This window comes from Dysidea avara, chromosome 5 (genome assembly GCF_963678975.1).
Source record: "Dysidea avara chromosome 5, odDysAvar1.4, whole genome shotgun sequence".
NCBI classification, from domain to species: domain Eukaryota; kingdom Metazoa; phylum Porifera; class Demospongiae; order Dictyoceratida; family Dysideidae; genus Dysidea; species Dysidea avara.
Window position 1 is genome coordinate 33,054,700 of NC_089276.1, and position 19,438 is coordinate 33,074,137.

At 37.9% G+C, this 19,438-nt stretch overlaps 1 protein-coding gene across 2 annotated transcripts; it reads left to right on the forward strand.

Moving 5' to 3' along the window:
• The first annotated feature begins 81 nt into the window (after nt 1-81).
• On the forward strand, nt 82-15,948 carry LOC136255942 (uncharacterized). 2 transcript variants are annotated; one of them, XM_066048853.1, is made up of 3 exons: nt 82-407; nt 7,136-7,155; nt 14,233-15,948. In XM_066048853.1, exons 1-3 carry the CDS (start codon nt 402-404, stop codon nt 15,824-15,826), a joined length of 1,620 nt encoding a protein of 539 aa, XP_065904925.1. In that variant the 5' UTR covers nt 82-401; the 3' UTR covers nt 15,827-15,948. The 2 variants fall into 2 exon arrangements, with proteins under 2 accessions (XP_065904925.1, XP_065904926.1); XM_066048854.1 differs by lacking the exons at nt 82-407; nt 7,136-7,155 and adding an exon at nt 13,560-13,643.
• Nucleotides 15,949-19,438: the final 3,490 nt, after the last annotated feature.

Here is a 19,438-nt window from a genome sequence, read left to right on the forward strand (position 1 = left end):
ACTTCACTCACGTTTGCACGAGTCTTGGTGAGTCTAATTAATGAGCACCCCAAAACTATAAAATTAAAAGAATAGGCGCTTAAACATTGAGACTGAGAAGTGTCTGTTTTGAGACCATTTTAACTGCATGTAGAAATTAAGATTGTATCCATCGCAAAATGTTAGCATACTGAAGAAACCGGTGTTTCTATTACACTACGACATTCATGATCATCGTCATGCATCGTCAAAGAACAGAAGAAGCCATGCAACACAACGGCTTCTCCGAGGGCTTCTCACATTTTCGCGCAAGTGATGTTCTCTGACAACTGTCTGACCATAGATTATTACTAAACAAAGCTAGACGTGACCTCATAAAGCGTCTCTGATGGTCTCTCGATGTATCTAAACAGAAGCATTCAATGAAGGCCGTTGCTATTCGTACGACGATACGTATAAATAGCTCACGTGCTATTCGTACGACGATACGTATGAATAGCTCACGTGCTATTCGTACGACGATAATCATACGAATAGCTCACGTGCTATTCGTACGACGATACGTATGAATAGCTCACGTGCTATTCGTAAGACGATACGTATGAATAGCTCACGTACTATTCGTACGGTAACACACTAAAAAACAACAAAAACTAATGGCAGAAAAGCTATATATTCGTACGACGATGGGGTACACATAGCTATCAGGTACAGCTACAACTTGAATAATCCAGTAAAATGTTCAATATAAGACCACCTAGCATTCAGTGACATGCACATTAAAGAATTCTGACTATACTGAAATTTTAGTTAGAACAGCTTTGATGTAATTTGATAGCAACACCTCAACACAGCTATACTGTATTGTTCAGTATATCAGTAGGTATGATGATAATTATGTTGACAGTGTACACAAAAAGACACACATACAAAGCAAAGCAAACAATTATAAACAAATGTTCAATCAGAAACATAGTATTATTCAGAGTCAGAATCAAATAGATATCCAAAGTACTATTCGCATTCTTTGTAGTTACAGAACCGCATTTCCTATTCTGAATTTATCTTCTTTGCTTGTTTTATTGTGATATTCACACATGTGTGATGGTATAAGTTATCACAAATATAACATTTCACCATACAGGGCACTTCTTCTGCAAACGGCTTCCTTGACATGTGCTCTGAGACATTTGGCAGTCTGCACTGGCAATAAACATTCAACTTTTTAAGCATAGCCCTTTTCTCCTTGGTTTTTGTACATGGGAAGGGAGTAATCTTGCCAGCTTCAAAGCAATTAATAAGATGACTGCGGATTTTCTTGTGGTCATAAAGGCATGATGCTGGATTTCTGCCAAAACAAAGATCAATCAAAAAAGCAATAGCGTACACCCCACAATCATCACGGCTAACTTGCATTTGCACCTTCTCTAGATGGACTTTGATTTATGCTGATCGTGTATTGCAAATGGCAGCAATTTGTTTCAAAACATGATATGTTGGTTCAGTGAAGATGCTGTCATATACGTAAACTTCATTATCTGACACAGCTTTGATTGCCACCCAGTGATCACAGCCAGTGTGCAACACTTGACAGTAAGCAAATCCTGCATAACCTATCATCCAGTCAAACTTTTCAAACCTAAAACATTCTCCAATGGCTGGAGTTGATAGCCCCTGCAAATCAGGGAATTGGTCACGTAAGAGTTGACTAGCAGCATTAATGTGATCATCGTCAAGCTTGTCACCTTGCTTAATACTGCCAATAAGCCTTGTAAATCTTTCAATAACATCATGCTGACAACGATTAAGATTATTCACTTTTCTCCTTTTGCGATAATGTACTTCAGGGCAGTGCTTGGATTGCTGTTTATCTTCAATTGGTGACTGTGCAGTGGGCTGCTGTTTTTCTTGAAGTGGTGACTGAACAGTAGGTTGCTGTTTATCTTTAAGTGATGACAGTATGACCTATAAAAAAAGATGATGCAAATGAATTAGTATTACCATGGTCCACACTTGTTGAGCCCTTTGTGTGTTTAGATAATTTAAAATTTGGATAAATGAAACCAATTCATCTATTTCAGAGCCCTGCTCAAGCACTCCAATAAAATGCACATCATGTTGACAACAATGACAATTACTTACTTTTCTCCTTTTGCGACGATGTACTTTGGGGCAGTAGTTGGATTGTTGCTTATCTTGAAGTGGTGGCTGTACAGTGGGCTGCTGTTTATCTTCAAGTGGCGACTGTACAGTGGGCTGCTGTTTATCTTCAGGTGGCGATTGTACAGTGGGCTGTTGTTTATTTTCAAGTGGTGACTGTACAGTGGGCTGCTGTTTATCTTCAAGTGGTGAATGTGCAATCTATAAGAAAGACAATTTGTAATACAGTGATCCTCTATTATCCAAACTTGCTGGGCCCTCATGGGTGTGTTTAGACAATTGAAAATTTCATTCATTTATATCAGACCTACTAAATCACTCTAATAAAATACACAACAGTTACACTTGTCTGAAGGAACAATATTTTTGTGGGAAACTGTAAACCTCCATTATTAAGTTTTAGTGCTAGATATGGTATCAGTAGCACCAAGATTCCTTTGTAAGGTTGTGTAACATGGTTTTTAAAGGTGGGTGCCCTTCATTTTCAGCACCACTGTATTGTTTGATACAACACTACTGAACTGTACCATGCTTACTCATTTTATAACTACATATATGCAAATAAATTCACCAAACTTTACTTACATATTCTACTTTATTCACAATGTCATTACCTTGGTATCAGTGTTGTTCATTCTTGCTTGAACTCCATAACACAGACGACAAAACCACACTGCTTTCTTGGGTGCAGAGGTCAATCCCACACAATTCAGATGATACCAGTTCAGACACGATTCACAAGCAACAGAAGTTGAAAGTGAAAGATCTCTGCTGCATGTGTAACAATTCTATTTCGGGGGCATTTTCCAATTCCATCATTGCATCAGTGGCCTTACTCCATGCACCATCAGTAAAAAAATCTTCAACCGAGACCCAGTTGACGTTTTCATCCAACAAGTTAGACTTGAGATGCAAACTATTACCTATTTCATTAGATTCAAACCTTTCACCACGCAGAGCCTTTTCAATTAAGTGGTCCGGTAACATCCAACTAAGTATTTGTCTTTGCCTTTCTGCATTAGGTTTTAGTAAAAACTTCACTGGACGTTCAATACATTTTTTCTTCTTGGGCAATCCTATGACAGTTAAATTAGCCCCCTTAGGTCTACCTCTTTTTTTAGTTTTGGGTGGAAGCAGCTATTGATGTTAGGTCAATAAAATCAGGGGTTGGTTTGTTATTCATTAGATCTACATCAATTGGATTGCCACTGTCAGAAGATATAACTGGTAGGTTGATACTGTCAGTGGGTATAGTAGGTGGATTGTCACTGTCAGCGGGTATAGCAGGTGGATTGTCACTGTCAGCAGGTATAGCAGGTAGACTGTCACTGTCAGCAGGTATAGCAGGTGGATCGTCACTGTCAGCAGGTATAGCAGGTGGATTGTCACTGTCAGTGGGTACAACAGATGGATTATCAACAGGAAAAACAAAAGCATTGCTACGGTCAGCAGATATGGCTGGAATGCCACTGTCAGAACGCATGACATATGGAATATCAGGAAGTATGTCACCTGAATTCTCATTGAGATCAGCTTGGCAGTCACTGTCATCATGTATGCAGTCAGTGTTATTGGATTGGCTATCAATAGAAGGTATATCAGATATATGATAAGGGAAACCCGAGAAGTCATCTTTGTCAAGGAGATCATCAGACATATGGTCAACCTTATTGTCTTGTTGATGGTCAACCTCCAAGTCCTCAATGCATGATTCTTCAACAACTTCAACCTTCACATGCTTGCCTTGCTCCCATGATCTCACAATCTTCTCCAGGCAATCAACAGCATATGAAAATTCTCTCGTAGATATGTCAGAGGCAATTGAAGCTAATCTCTGTGATAAATCAAATACTTTACGATATTTTTCATGCTGCGACAACACCCTGACCACTGGCAATCTATCAACAGCACAGACCTCAACATTTGCTGAACAATCATTGGTGGTTGAAAAAACACGATGACTACTTCTATAGTAATCACGGGTCCATCTTACTGCACATAGTTTTGCTTCAAAAATGTCTAGCTTGGCTTGTGCTCGTAATGCGAAAATGTGTTTACAAGGCAACTCCATTGCTGTATAAAACCCACAATTACACCCACAGTCTGTTGTGAACAATTTCTTTCCATTAGAATAAACATCAATAGAAGAATGATCTCCATTATTAACAGCAATTTTCACCCTGTCAGATGACCCAAATCGTTTTACCACAAATGAGTATGCATATGGTGTCAAAAATTGCTGGTATTGGGAAAGGCAGTTTTTAGCAGGAAATACATTCACAGCACACTTTTCAAATACTGTAACAGCCCGATGATCTCTTTCCAATGATAACGAATCAAAGCATTTCATTAAATCTCGGAAAAAGGTGAGTAGAGAAGAGTGCTTTGTGACAACGCTTTTTATCTTTTGATTGATACTCTCAATTCTGTTGTTTGTACTGTTTAGATAGTGACATGCTTCTCGTTTAAGACCTTCAACCCACTGTTCCCTGATTCCATTCCAATTATCATTAAAATACTGAATTACTTGGTTTAGCTTTGTGTCCTTCAATTTCTGATAAAATTTTGAATATTCTTCTTCATCTCGAGCATACACAAGCTTATTTATTATTTCCAAAACAGCAACCTTTTGTGCAGCATTGATACCAACTTTTTCAAGGGTAATTTCACGTCTGAATGTTCTTAAAGTGTGGAATAAGCATATCATTAGTTCAGCACCGGGGATCTTCTGTGCAAATACATCTCTTTCTGTAAAATCTTTGTCTGCCATAATGCATCTTGTATTGGACGTATCATTGTGCTTAATGAATGCATCCATTAAATGACTGATGGTCACCTTGTCCTCATGCACCACCAGCCATAAAGCTATCACTTCACTCTCACCATTTCCATCCACAACCATCATTATGTACAGTGGCATTTGAAGATTGTTCAATTTATAAGTTGCATCAATAAGAACTAATTCAGGATACTGTGCATATGTGTTCTTCCATCCCTGAGTTTGAAAATACACACTGGATAAAGTATCACTTTCATCTTTTGACACTTCCACAATTGCACCTGTATAAAAATAGACCAATGAATTAATTTCAGCAGACGACACACATTTTACTTGTAATTACTTACCATTAACCTTCTTCATTTCTTCTACTAGTGTGCTAACATTAATAACTTCGGTCTTCTTGTTCTTGGAAGCCAAGTTATGCAGATCTTTAAGGATGACCACCTTTCCCGTTTGCTGAAAGAAGTGCTGCTGTACCATCTTCTTGTTAGCCTTGACTCCAAGCATATTGTCAGCCTCTTTTTCACTGGGCTCACTTAGCCTTCGTTGTCTAGGATGATGCTTGAAAGCCTTCTACACGACAATATTACAGTGTGTTAATGTATTCAATCAAAACATAGTTATACTTACCCCACTAATCTCGTGGTTGTGGCTATTCTCAATGGCTTTTATAAACAAAACTTGGCCATTTCGACTACACCTAACTTTCACACGAAACGGGCACCCCATTTGAAAAGTCCTACAAGAAAAACAGAGACCAATATCACCACTGATAGGCATTCCAGTATCCGAGATTTTTTAATAAAAAAATTCTCCGTATATTCCCCAATAGAACCCTGGCACAAAATGACAACTCGTGTTTAACTTGGGATTGCTCCGTCGTCCGAGCTCCAATGAGGGTGAAAATCGCTGTGGGGTTTGTACACACGCTGATCATCATGAAAATCTTAGTTTTATCGTGCGCGTTACATATAAGTAAGTTTTGTGTTGTTTTGTAATATTTTCAAGCCTTGTAATGTATGTAGAATACTTTAAAACTTAAAAAAACGTACGGTCGGGTGGAAGGTAGTCACTGGTGCTTACTTTAAAGTGCGTAGTTACTTCGCTCGGGTTAGCGATTTTCAGCTCCAGAGCAATTTTCTGATGGTTGTGTCATCAGCTCAAAAGTATAAACCACTTCAAAGTCATCATAACAATGCCATAATTGAAACCACAACTCCACCTTAGGTATTGTTGCATCATTGTGGCACCTCCACTTTAGTTGTTTACCTTTATAAGTTGTTAACTTGATGTTTTTACCAACTTGAGATAGCCACTTGCCTATGGGCATACACCATTGTATTGAGAAGTGTGCAGTAGGTGAAACATATTTGCTCACCACAAAGCATACAAAGATCGCTGAGATCCAATAAGACCTGAAGTTACTTTCATTACATGTACAAACTTGCAGCTAGAAGCAACTGCAGTTTCAAGACAGTCCAGATTGCTAGATGGCTTCCTGATTCAATTGTGCCATTTTCCCCTGTAAAATGTATGGGGAGCCCTGGAGAAAAAATGTACCTTTTTTCAGTTTTTAAGCACTGTGCATGCCAAAGTAGCTAATTCCAACCCGACAAACTATATATTTCTGAGATCAGCAATCAATACTCTATCTATTGAGCATATAAAAAGCCCGTTTTTCCAAAATTTTAAGATCAGTCTGGAATGCCTACCACTGAAATTCTAGAAACTCCTACTCGCACGATAGGCGGGTCGCACTTACTTCTGGTTTGGCCTTTTCCCGGTAGAAGTCGTCTTGAAATCTTTTCCACCGTGGTGACACGCAAAATCTATATCAGAATAAACCAAGTCTTCATTAAACTTCTTCTTTGGTGCCCGTGTAGCCGACGCCGATTCAATGGTTCTTGAATGTCTAACGTACAGTTGCACAAATTCAGCTTGCTGAAATGCAGATATTGCATCGCAGAGATCCTCATAACTTTTAAACTCATCCCCACACCGAAGCATTCCTAGTCAGATGAACCATAGATTCTATGGATGAACCAAACGTAGAGCAGACGTTCAAAACGTACGCGCCAAAAGCCACGTGTAGTTACCGGAAAGCAAAATTCGTATAACTATTCCGTTTATTTGGAATCGCGTGATCGCCGTACAAATAGTTCATCGACTATTCATACGTGACTGGCGTACGAATAGCCACTCCGTTCAATGAAGAGAATGGAACGCACAATACCGTAAGTACATTGTCCTTGTAATAAGCCTGCATGGATCAAGCGGTGTTGCCAGATGATTGCTCCAAATGTTCATGTGAAAAAATAAATTTGTTCATAAAAGTTCATAATCCAGTGGTCACCCTCCAAAAACAGTATGTACCAAGCCTGGCCCACACATTGTGGATCTCTGGGTATGTACGTGTTGAGCTGGATCCTCAAAAAAAAACTCATGGAAGCAATTGCACACAATCTTGAAATTTGGTTCATTTGTAGTACTACTTGATCCGCTAAATATATTTCTAAATTTCTTTTCATTCAAATGTCTGATGTAATATTTATGGCCACTCAAAATTTTCACCATACATTCCTATGGTGAAGCCATAAAAGTGTAGCATCCATTACAGTCCTTTCCGGAACTTATAATGGTGCTAAACCATACGTGTCTGTTGTTGACACCTTTGCTGTCGAGGGGTCCGTCACTAGCGAAATCATCGACGATATTTGGAATATGGGCATTGTATTCCATGATATTCCATATTCCTGCATATTTCAGATTATATTTCAAATATTCGCGATATTCTTGCATATTCCATATTTCAATTGGATTCCTCAATATTCCTGAATATTCCTCTACATTCGACCATGTATTATTTATCTAGGCTACTGGTTCATATCAAATGAAGTACTTTTCACACAGTTGGGACGATTACGCCGAGGATTACGCAGTACGAGCAATGATGGTTAGCTGGCATGTTGCAATGGAGCCAGCGAGGAGCGGGCCATTTTATATAGACTCAATCAGTAACTGAGCTGGCCAAGACGAATGTAAGTATAACCCCTCCAGCCAAAACAACTGCTTACCAACAGAGCTACAGCTACTTTCCGCAAACCATCAAGCAGTGGAACAACCTTGAGAATAAGCGAGGAGAACAAGAAGTTTGATATAATTGACGCCCGCCGCAGATAATTAAATGACGTAATCTTATATCACGTGATAAGAACAATATACGAAAATACACGTACATATACGGTAATATGATTTGAATATATTCCATATTCCATATTTCAGTTCTGATGTTCGACGATATTCCTGCCAGTGACGGACCCCTCGTTTGCTGTTACCACTAATCATCTGGTTGCAGGTCTTTATTCAGCACCACGGAACTGTACAGTCATCTCTCCATTAGGGTCCCAGATCACTGGTACAAATCACCACTGTGTTTGGGATAAGCAGCCAGCAAAAGAAGACCACTCAAGTCCAGTAATGAAATTTGGTAGTTTGTTCATGGAGCTTTGTGTTCTTGGTGAAAAATTTAATCTGCTGTCAATATATTTTGCACAATTTTCTACTGACTGACTAACTGCCTGCCTGCCCAGGGGCGTAGCCAGGATTTTTTGAAAGGGGGTTCCAGACCGGCATTGAGTTACCAGAAGCAGGGGTCTGGGGGCACAGCCCCCAGCCGCTGAGAGACTTTCAATATTTTAATGAATCAAAACTCAGCAAATTGCTATATTTTACGCAAAAGTACATTAATTGTGATGCATATAAGTGCCCCACGATGAAGGTAGTACTAGATAAAGCCACCTAGTGGAAACAGACAGCATAACACATAGAGACACATACTATACGTAGTAATCTGTAAGTGATAGTTATCTCACTGTGGTATGAGAGCCATGAATCCACTGATACAAATGGAATGACTTACAATCAAACAATATAACTATACAAATATGCATAGCATGAATTCATTTTGCATAACACAAGTGATAAACTACTGGAGCTCTATATCTTTAAACACTGCACACCAAAGCTATAGCAGTATAAGGTCATGCTAAGTTTTGCATTTAATGTTAGAATGTCTGAAAAACTTCGTATGGACATGGATATATTTACATGCATTTTCTATTAGAGTATACCTGACTGCTCTATTAGAATATATACCACTTTAGCGTGGGAGTTCAAAGGCGCCGCTCGGTGTTTAACTCGCATATTGCCCGGGAAATATCATGGGAAAGCGGTTTGTCAATGACTTTGATACCCAGCCAGTTCAAAGAATCGATGCGCTTTGACTCGTTATATTGAGCGACATAGAGCTTTGTATTGTGGGACTCGGTTTTGTAGAGGTTGCTAAGCTTAGTACATAGGCTAAGATACAGTAGTTGGTTGTTACTAAAGGATAATGAAGGCACAAAATAATTGTTTGGGCGATTGTGGATGCGTATTTCTACCCACCGCATATCAACCTTTGAACAGACAATGGAACAGCAAAGCTACTACTGCTACGTTGAAATAGGTTAGTAACTTACAGTTCTAAGTACTTAACTTAACGTAATAACTTACTTACTGTCCAAATAGCGAAGTTAGTTGGCTTAACTTAGTACAAAAATGATAACAATATAAACTCCATCCCACAATCGCAAGTTTTCTAACATTGCGTGTTGAAAGCATAGTAACGTATTACAGGTTTTTGCAATTGAATTCGTCCCGTTTGCAATTGAATTCGTCGGTATTGCAATTGAATTCGTCCCGTTTGCAATTGAATTCGTCGGTTTTGCAATTGAATTCGTCGCTTTTGCAGTTGAATTAGTCGGTTTTGCAATAGAATTTTTTTTTTTTTTTGCAATAGAATTCGTCGCGTTTGCATTACAATTCGTCATAAACAAAACGGCTTCAAGAAACCAACCCGTTCATTAAGAGATGAACTATTTATGCCTTGGAGAGTTACATTTGAGACACTAGAAGGTAATTGAAGCTGGTAGTACGCGAAGTTGATAGCTGTCTGACAAGTTAATTAGCTTGCTCGCGAGTGACCACACCCATCGCGAATGGCGCAGTAGAGTTTGGAATATTGTTGGAGAGGCTGTAGAGGAAGAATTATTGCCTTATAAAGAGTTGTTTACTACTGTTGTACTTGAACAAGTTCTTGTAGCAGCTGCTACATTATGTTTTCATGTTTGCTCCAGCTGCCATTCTTGTTATGGACGAATTTAACTGCAAAAGCGACGAATTCAATTGCAAAAGCGACGAATTCAATTGCAAACGGGACGAATTCCATTGCAAAAGCGACGAATTCAATTGCAAACGGGACGAATTCAATTGCAAACGGGACGAATTCAATTGCAAAAGCGACGAACTCAATTGCAAACGGGACGAATTCAATTGCAAAGTCGCCGAATTCAATTGCAAAAACCTGTAATGACGTTTTAACGCATGGACAACGTTTTGATGGCTATTAGCCCACGCTATTAAAACCACAATCGATCTTCAGATGCTACTGTATAAAACAAATGGGATGAGTTCTCGTTATGCGGCCCTCGTGCTTTGGGTGTATATGTCAGCAAAATCCCTCGCAGCCATGGTATAACTATTACATAAACCTGACTACTCTATTAGAGTATATACCTGACTGCTCTATTAGAGTATATCGATCTTTTTAACAAGTTTTGAAGAAGCCTAAGGCTCATGTTACCTCTGTAAATCCTTCCTTGAGAGATGAATGCAAGCTTTATCAATTGTTGTGCTGTGCCATTACACTATATTACTCACTCATTTTGTCCTGCCACACTAAATGGTGTGTTAGGATCCTGCTTGCAGAAGTCAAAATTTTACAGGGGGATTCCTGAACCCCCCCTCCCTATGCCCCTGCTGCCTGATGCCTTCAGACAAGCATACGTAACTCAATAATGAATAAGGCTATATGCATGATTTTTTCACTGTTAGATGTTGCTTCAGTCCTACAGGTTCCTTTGGAATACTGCAGTACTTGCAATGTATGCATCATGGACTTACCTGTGTCCTTTGTGTTCTTGCTGACAGTGCAAGGTGTTGATTTGTGGCCGTGCATGATGGCTACTCTAATGGAAATCGTCCATAGTTTCTGTAGTGACTGGATTGACTGCAGAGGCACTTTGCGTATTGTCCTTTACTTGTATATCACTTTGTAACAGGCTCAACATACAGGTAACTGAAAATGTAGTGTAATGACAATTTCACTTTTTCAGTAATGGGCACATGTTCAGTAAGATGAAGTCAGGTGCTATTCTTTCTTTTGATGTGGCATGTACTGGTTCACCAGTCATAAGTATCAATTATGCAAAAAAGAGAACAAACAAGTACAGTAGAATATTAAGTATCAGGCATAGAAAGTAATATACCATCAGATATACTAATGGACAATTAATCCCTAACTCAGACATGGGTATAGGGATTAAATGTCCACTAGTATATCTGCAAGTGTAGGTGACCTCCCTTGTTTCATAACTTTTTATTTCTATGATCCCTAATTGCATGCTAATTCCAAACTATTTGTATTATTAATAAGTATACAGTCCAACATTTGTAAGTTCAGTATCTTGTAACAACTTCAAATGTATCTTAACTAGTTGAATTAATTTTGTTCTGGTGTTGGTGTTTCTGTATTCAGTGTAAAGTTTAATGATGATGATTTCATAATAGCCGATTACCAAATTTAGGCAGTGAGACATGAAATCCGTGAAAGTTACGCTCATCAACCCCTCCCCCCCATACAGTAAACATTTTCATATTATCCATGTATATACAATTCTTGTTAGTTTTCAATGTCACTGCACAGTGAACAACGTTACAAATCATCCAGTTGAAGTCATGCCCAGCTTGTGCATTCATTTAACAGTGTTTATGAACAAAGCTTTATTACCTTTTGCTGTTGTCTGCTATAACACAGCCAATTAATAGTGCCTGAAATGTAGGTTTAGTGCATCCCTGGATCACATCTGCGGCTTACTATCCAAGTCAATGGGCCACCCGCTGACTCCCCCAGTTTCAGTCTTTTGTCGCATTGTTTATAATAAAGACCAAGCTAAACGTGAGGGGACACCAAGTGTATTATGTGCTTACAGGCATTAGCTGTTATCTGAATTGTTTTATAGGCAGGAATAATAGTTATCTCTCTTAGCTGAAGTTCCCACTGTTACTGTATGTTAAATGCTTTCAATAAGTTGGTTGCTACAAAGTTTAAAAATATATACGTATCGTATATATTTAGTAAAATTTTCTGGTGACTGACTATGATACCTTCATGCAGGCACTACTTGATAACAGCTAAGGCTATGGGTTTGTTTTTGCACTGTTAGATGTCACTTCAGCCCCCCTGCAATCAACCCAGTCACTATGAAAAATATGGACGTACCTTACTATACATGATATTCAGTACAGGGAAGCCAAATATGTGCTACTGCAAAAATGGGCACCTTTTACTGTTCGCAAAAAGAAATAGGACACAAAAGAGGAAAACTCCATGATGTATGTATTGTATGTACTGTGGTATTCTAATAGGCATCTGTCATGATCTGTGTGCTTCTTGTACTATTTTTTGTTTGTAATGCTGTGTAATGGGACTGAACATAGCTGAAAACAAAGCATAATGGCCACTTAACTCTTCAGTAGATGATAGTTGGGACGTGTGTTTAGATGCTAAATTTACTTTATGCTATGTCTAGTGCCATTCCTTCTTTTGATACGGTATGTGCTAGTTCACCAGTCATAATTATGTTTAAAAAGGGAAATTTAATTTTGATTAGGGTTCAGAAAGTTAAAAAAAAGTAGTAAAACAAGGAACAAGGAAGGTCGCCTATTCCTGCACGTATAGTAGTGAGCGCTTATTCCCTACTTCAGTACTATGACTGAATTAGGGATGTGATGTCTACTAGTATATCTACAGATGTGTAGGAGACCTCACTTGTTCCTTGTTTTACTATTTTTTATTTTTATGATTGAGATTATTACTTGCTAGTACTACAGTAGTGTATGTAAAATCCTTATTTTTTTAACCAAAGTAGGAACCCAAGTGATATAGGAGTGAAATGAATGATGATAACATAGCTATGTGGGAAAATTACCAAATTTTCCTGTGTTTATCTCTAGTTTTATCACTTGGTTCTCTACATCAGTTTTAAATAATAATTTTTAAAATGCACTGTTAACTTTTTGTTATAGCTATGGTGTACACGTGTTACTATTCCATTACTGCAGCAGATTATCGTACGTGACTGTTGTGTTAGGGTGACTGCTTTATTAGAGTGTCTTGATCTCACTGGTGACTTAATTGAGCCTCTGTTCTGAGCGTTATTGACATGCCTTGTTTTCTGCATATATTGTATATGTAGCTGGTAATATTCAAAGGGTTTTAATTTTTAGATATTTCGAAGAGGCCCTTCTATTCGAAAAATATATTCCCACATCCGGTTGTTCTTCAAAATTAATTCCCACAAGTGAAAGCAACGGTCCAACTTTCGGCAATTTGCTTGTGTATTCCTTCAGTTTTAGCTCAGTATTACTGATGGTAATGGGTAAACTGTGGCATTACTGTGCCAATAACCAGAAAACAGGTGATCCAGAATGGGAATTGATGTCGTCTGCTCTAGAATCTATGGTAGATGGCCATCAAGCGTGATCGAGCCAGTATAGATTTGCTCCACTGGAGACTCCCCCAATCTTCTCTCCAGTACACAGGGATGGGATTATTCTTTCGGTAAGCCAGTTTTGGCAAACATTCACGTATCTTCATAATTGTGATGTGAAACTATGTTTATTTGTAATACACCGGACTTCGAAATATGCACTCTTCAAAAATTAAAATCCTTCGAAATTCAGATTTATCTTCTTATACGAAATTTTCTGCTTTGAAAATAACCTGCTATACAGTAATAAGACAAGTGGTGTGGTCTGTACACATTGAGTCATTTAGCCTCTCTAGCTTATAACTGTGGACTGGCAGGCAGAGCAAAAATTGGGTTTTAGCACAATTTTTGTGACTCCATATTGGTGCTTCTGTACAGGTTTTTTTTAAATTGAACAATAAAGTTAATTTAGAAGCACTAAGACTCTTCCATAAAGCTGGAGAATGTTGATATAGTGGTTTTTAGTGGTAACATTTTGGTGGGTGCCCTTTTGTTTTGAGGTGGACCCAATATGTCTTTACTGTATGATTAATACTTTATGTCTTGAACACTTCATTGTATGCTGTAATTGCTTGCTTTTGTGTTAAAGTTCTGACTGCATGTATTTGTATTGCAATTTGATGTTTATTTGAATGACTAAAACATACTATGTTTATACAGGGTAAAGACAAAATTTACAAACAATTTGATGACTTGCTACTGTATCACTGTCATCTTCCTACTAACAAACATCATTATTGGTGGTTTAGTGTATAACTCGTACTATAGTCCATACAACCAGCAACCGGTAGCTAACAAGGACTACACATTTAATAATAGACATTATATTAGAGAAGTTGTAACTGAACATACTCCCAAGAAGGCACCACAAGAGGCTGATACCTATGATGACAGTAAACTGCAAGAGATGGTTGACAATGGAGTAACAGATAACTTTAGTAGCAATAGTAACATTGAAGGTAAAAGTTTAACTCCTAACAAAGATGTGTTGTCTCATAAAGCATCATACGGTTACGTTTTACCTTATCGACTATATGAACAACAGACAGCAGCTGCCAGGAACCTGTGGGGGCTACAGTATTGGGCTAATACTGCTGGAATGAAAGTTGTAGAGCCATTTTTTATGAATTATGGGATGTCATTTGAACCAATGGTTGCTGGACTGTCACATCCAGCAAGATTTGGTGACCTCTATGACAGGGATTTCTGGAATGAGCAATCATCAAAGAGAAAAAGTTCAGAGCTAGTGTCTTGGGAAGACTTCATAGCACATGCTTCCAGAGAGACTATTCTTGTAGTTGTTACAACACCAAAATCAAACCGACGTAATTCGGTTAAAGATACTGTAGTCAATGTTATCGATAATCCTAGTAGTAATACTAACTCACAAGAATGTGTTGGAATTGAATTTCCAGGTGAAGCAATGTCGTATTTTAAAAAGGAAGGATTTAAGTTTGTTCGTAAAGTGTGTATTGTATTTGCTAATTCATCTCCAATGGCTGTGACCACATTTACACAACACATACTTGGCTCCTACCTTCCCAATAGTGTTACAGTTATATTTTCTCATTGGAAGGGCATACGGAGTGGGAGAGTGAATTTAAAAGATGTTAAACTAACCAATGACAACACAGTTACTGTAGGGCTACTGCCCAGCAGAAGGACAGTTGAAGAGAGTGAACAATATTTGCAAAAATTGAAGCGTGATAGTAGAGTCAAGTATGATGGTGGGAAATACTTTGGTGTGATGGTTCGAGTTGAAAAAGTTTTCACACATTTTATTGACTACAAAGAATATAGTTCAGAAAAGTTCTGGAATTACTTGACGGACTGTGCATCTACCCTGACAAATTTAAAACAGTTTCATGTTCATAATAACTGGGGAAGAATGTTTGTTAGTGATATGGGAAAATTTGGAAGTCTAACAATCCAAAGAATGTCTTCAGGTGCACAAGGAAAAAATATTGCAAAGACCTACAAGACTTTCTTCACTACAGTATTTGGTGAGGACAGTTGGACTATTGAGGAGTTTGAGGGTAGTTTTAACAAATACCTCAACATCAGTGACCCAGTCCATATTGCTCAAATACAACGCACCATTGCTGCCAAATCAGACTGTCTAGTGTTAGTTGGTGGTGGATCAACATTTCAACAAGTCGCTATATCATTTTACAAGAATTTTCACCCTAATGCTAAAGAACACTGTATTATTAAACATTGCTATTATGGGGAAAATTTTAATTTGAAAGGATAAACCCTTTGTGTACATCTGACCATCAATTTTATTATCTAATTCATATACCACATGAACTATTGTATACAATACGTGTACACTGGTAGAAGGTACAGATGTAAATGTATAGTCAATGAAATAAAGCAAAGAAATTTTGCTCTTCTGTGAATCAACGGGCGCATGGTAGTCTGTATCCATAGGATATTAAAAGGCTTAGAAGTAAAACTACTACAGTACATACACATTATGCTAAGTCCTGAGAAAACAGCTAAAAAATAGAAAAGTAGTTTCTCAAGAGAATAATATTTCAGCCAACCAGATAAGTTTCGGCAGTAAATATATATGTCAGGACAGATGTGTGGTTTAGCTCCACTGCAAGTTTAGGAAATGGTCAAACCAATAATAGACTATGCACGTTTATGGTGTCCTGTGGGAAACATATGGTGAAAAATTGGTCATAAATATTGTGTTGGATATTAGAATGAAAAGATTTGAATTTTTAGTGGGTCAAGCAGTACTACAAATGAGCCAAATTTCAAGAACTAATGTAATTCCATTCTTGAGTTGTTAAATGTTTTTGGGGTCTCCTCAGCTCAACATTAACATGTATAATATAAACCTTCTAAAAGGGTTCATTAAAGACTTTTCAAAAAGGCCACTTTCTAGACCTCCATATTGTTTACCTATTACACTGAAAAATCTTCCATTAAACTCTATAAAAGAAAATCTTGTGCTTTTTTGATAATCCATTCCATAAAATTAATAACTAGCTACATAATATGTAGTCCCCTTGGCAGCAGGGCCGCCCACAGGGGGGGGCAACTGGGGCATTTTGCCCCGGGCCCCAGCCTGAAAGGGGCCCCCTGAATATCTGTTTAAAAGATCGATATACTCTAATAGAGCAGTCAGGTCTAAATACTCTAATAGAGCAGTCACAGTATTCTTCAGAGGAGCAGTGTAGCAAGCTTATAGATAAGGAGATATGGTTGGTGATGGGTAGTTATTGTCATTGCCAGCAGGTTGTGACCTTTTTTTTTTTTTTTTTTTTTTTTGGTCTTCACCTTACAACTTGGGTCAAGGGCCCCACTTTAACTCTTTGCCCTGGGCCCCTTAATTTCTCTGGGCGGCCCTGCTTGGCAGTGTCAGCATATAATCTCAGGATGAAAGTTGTTACCAGTTTCAACCTCAGAATACATAATTTTCAGTTCCTGGTGGAGCACGCCCCCAGACCCCTTAGATTCAAGTATGAGTGCAACAGAAAATTTGGAAACCAGTCACCAAATTCTGGATACTATACCACCTGTAATAATGGCTACTGCACACATGTACATGATTTCTCAGGATTGGTGCATGCTTCCAGCCTTGACAGCAACAAAGCATTTCAGGTATTGAATGAGGTTGTCATGATCGACAGATCAGAGCAGGCGCTGATCCAGGATTATTTAGAAGGGAGTGGCTAGGAGCTTTGGAAATTCATAGCTATGACATTCCACTAAATATTGATAATATTTGTAAAACTTTCAAAAGAAAACATCCAAGGAAAATGTGCGGTTCTTCTATTCTGTATGATTAGATTTGATTACCTTGGTTTTGTAAAAGACTATATACATGTGCATGCAAGAATGACAAATTACATAATGTATATGGCTATGTATGTACAAGCGAACAGTACAGAAAAGAAGACACAAAAATGATTAAAACAAAATAACAGGGTAATGGATACTAATCATTAGTCACCCTCGGGGGTGGGCTAGCCACCCTATTCGCCCCTCCTGGATCAGCCCCTGCAGAGTTCAAGTTGGAACAGGTTCAGTTATTTTACCAGCTGCAGCCTTAAACAAGAATACAACATTACCTTTTATATTGGCCTAGAATACATAGTAGTGAAAACCAGTCTGACTAGTTAAGAATATTCTAGCTTAGTCTAGTCTGCAGAAACAAAACCCTATAAGTTAACTCCTACAAAGTGTTAAATGAACTAAAGGTAATTATATAAAATTATTTAATGTCTCTTGCATCATCTGCAACACAGGTATCCAAACCTTCACTTTGTGTAGGTGTGTTGTGGGTTTCAGTTGTTGTTGAGCATTGAAGTTGCTACATGTGTTGTATCGTTCGTCGGTTCCTGTGTCTCCTGTGTACCGATCAGCATGAAATGCCTCTGCCTTACATTTACAATAAAAGCAAGAGTTGATTACCTCCACTAATATTACACTGCTTGAAGTTTCTTAGTTTACTACAGTGGTATATCCCCAGTATATGGAACAGTTAATTGTTTGGAATTTTAGTAGCTTTTCAGTAAACCTGCATTCACTGATGTTTACTGAGAGTTTAAAACTTAGTAAAACAATTATGTTCCATATACTTAAAGTTACTGACATTTTACTATCAGTATAACTGGGCACAACTACAGTAAAGCAGCTTAACAAATTAGTAAACTAAGAACCTTCAAGCAGTGTTAACTCTTGATAATATGTCTAAAGATTTTATATATCACAGCAGGAGTATAGCTGTAGTTAATATTGAAGCTAAGGAAAGTATCAACAACTAACTGCAGTGCCTGGCTTTTAATATGAAAGACTTGTGGGTACTTTGATGTATATGAATATAGCTTGTATAAACATATATTATCATCAATGGCAGACCTGAGTGGGTTTCTGTGGCTTATACAGAAATCTCTAGACAGTGGCAGTCTGACTAGTTCTATTGTTGTTGTAGATATTATATTGACAATAATATTTGTCAAAGCAAACAACTAGCTACTGTGTTTCAGTACTGCAAGCATGCATGCAATTTCATATACTTGACTTACATTATAATCAGTAACACTGTACTTTCACCTCCTAGTGGCTCCTACTGTACTAAAAACGATTGAGACACTCTAATAGAGCAGTCGCATAACTACTCTAATAGAGCAATGAAAGCTACAGCTTAGTCACAATTTTTGTCCTACAGTTACACTTTAAAGCATTAAATACTAACGCCTTATAGCCAATTAAAAGTAGATTTCAGAGCTTCTAAAGTATCAAGAATTGTCCTCAGATGCCTTATTATTCAACTATAACAATTTTTAGAAACCATACGTTCTAAAAATCTGACATTTGTTAGCATTGCACATTTGATGTTTGATTGATTCTACAATTGAGTCAGGGCTTTCGATTGCCTGTGGTTGTACTTTCAAAGAACTGACAATCAGAGAATGAGATTTATAGCCATGGGCTAATTGCTTGAAGTATTTCAAAATAGTACATCAAGGTGCAATTGAGAGTATTACATTGCAACACATTCACATATCAGATTAATTTTCAAAAAAATGGATAAACAGTATTATACAAAATTAAATGACTCACAGACATACAAATCATACACTGCCATTGCAATGCCATGTAGAATTGAATAGATTCAGAGTCCATACGTGCTTTAAAAGTCTGGATGGCATGTTCAGCAAGACCATTAGTAGCTGGATGGTATGGTGATGATGGTATGTGGTGGATACCATTACTCAGCCAAAATGTCTTCATCTCAGCACTAATGAAAATGGAAGCATTGTCTGTCACTAGAGAAGTGGAATACTATGAGTAGCAAATTAACGGGATTGGAAGTTTATCCATGGTCACTTCTGAGGTTGATGAT

Bases quoted from the DNA above. Each gene is read 5' to 3' on its own strand.
- LOC136255942 (XM_066048853.1), top strand. The intron at 7,156-14,232 runs GTAAGTACATTG...ATGTTTATACAG, and splicing joins AGAATGGAACGCACAATACC to GGTAAAGACAAAATTTACAA.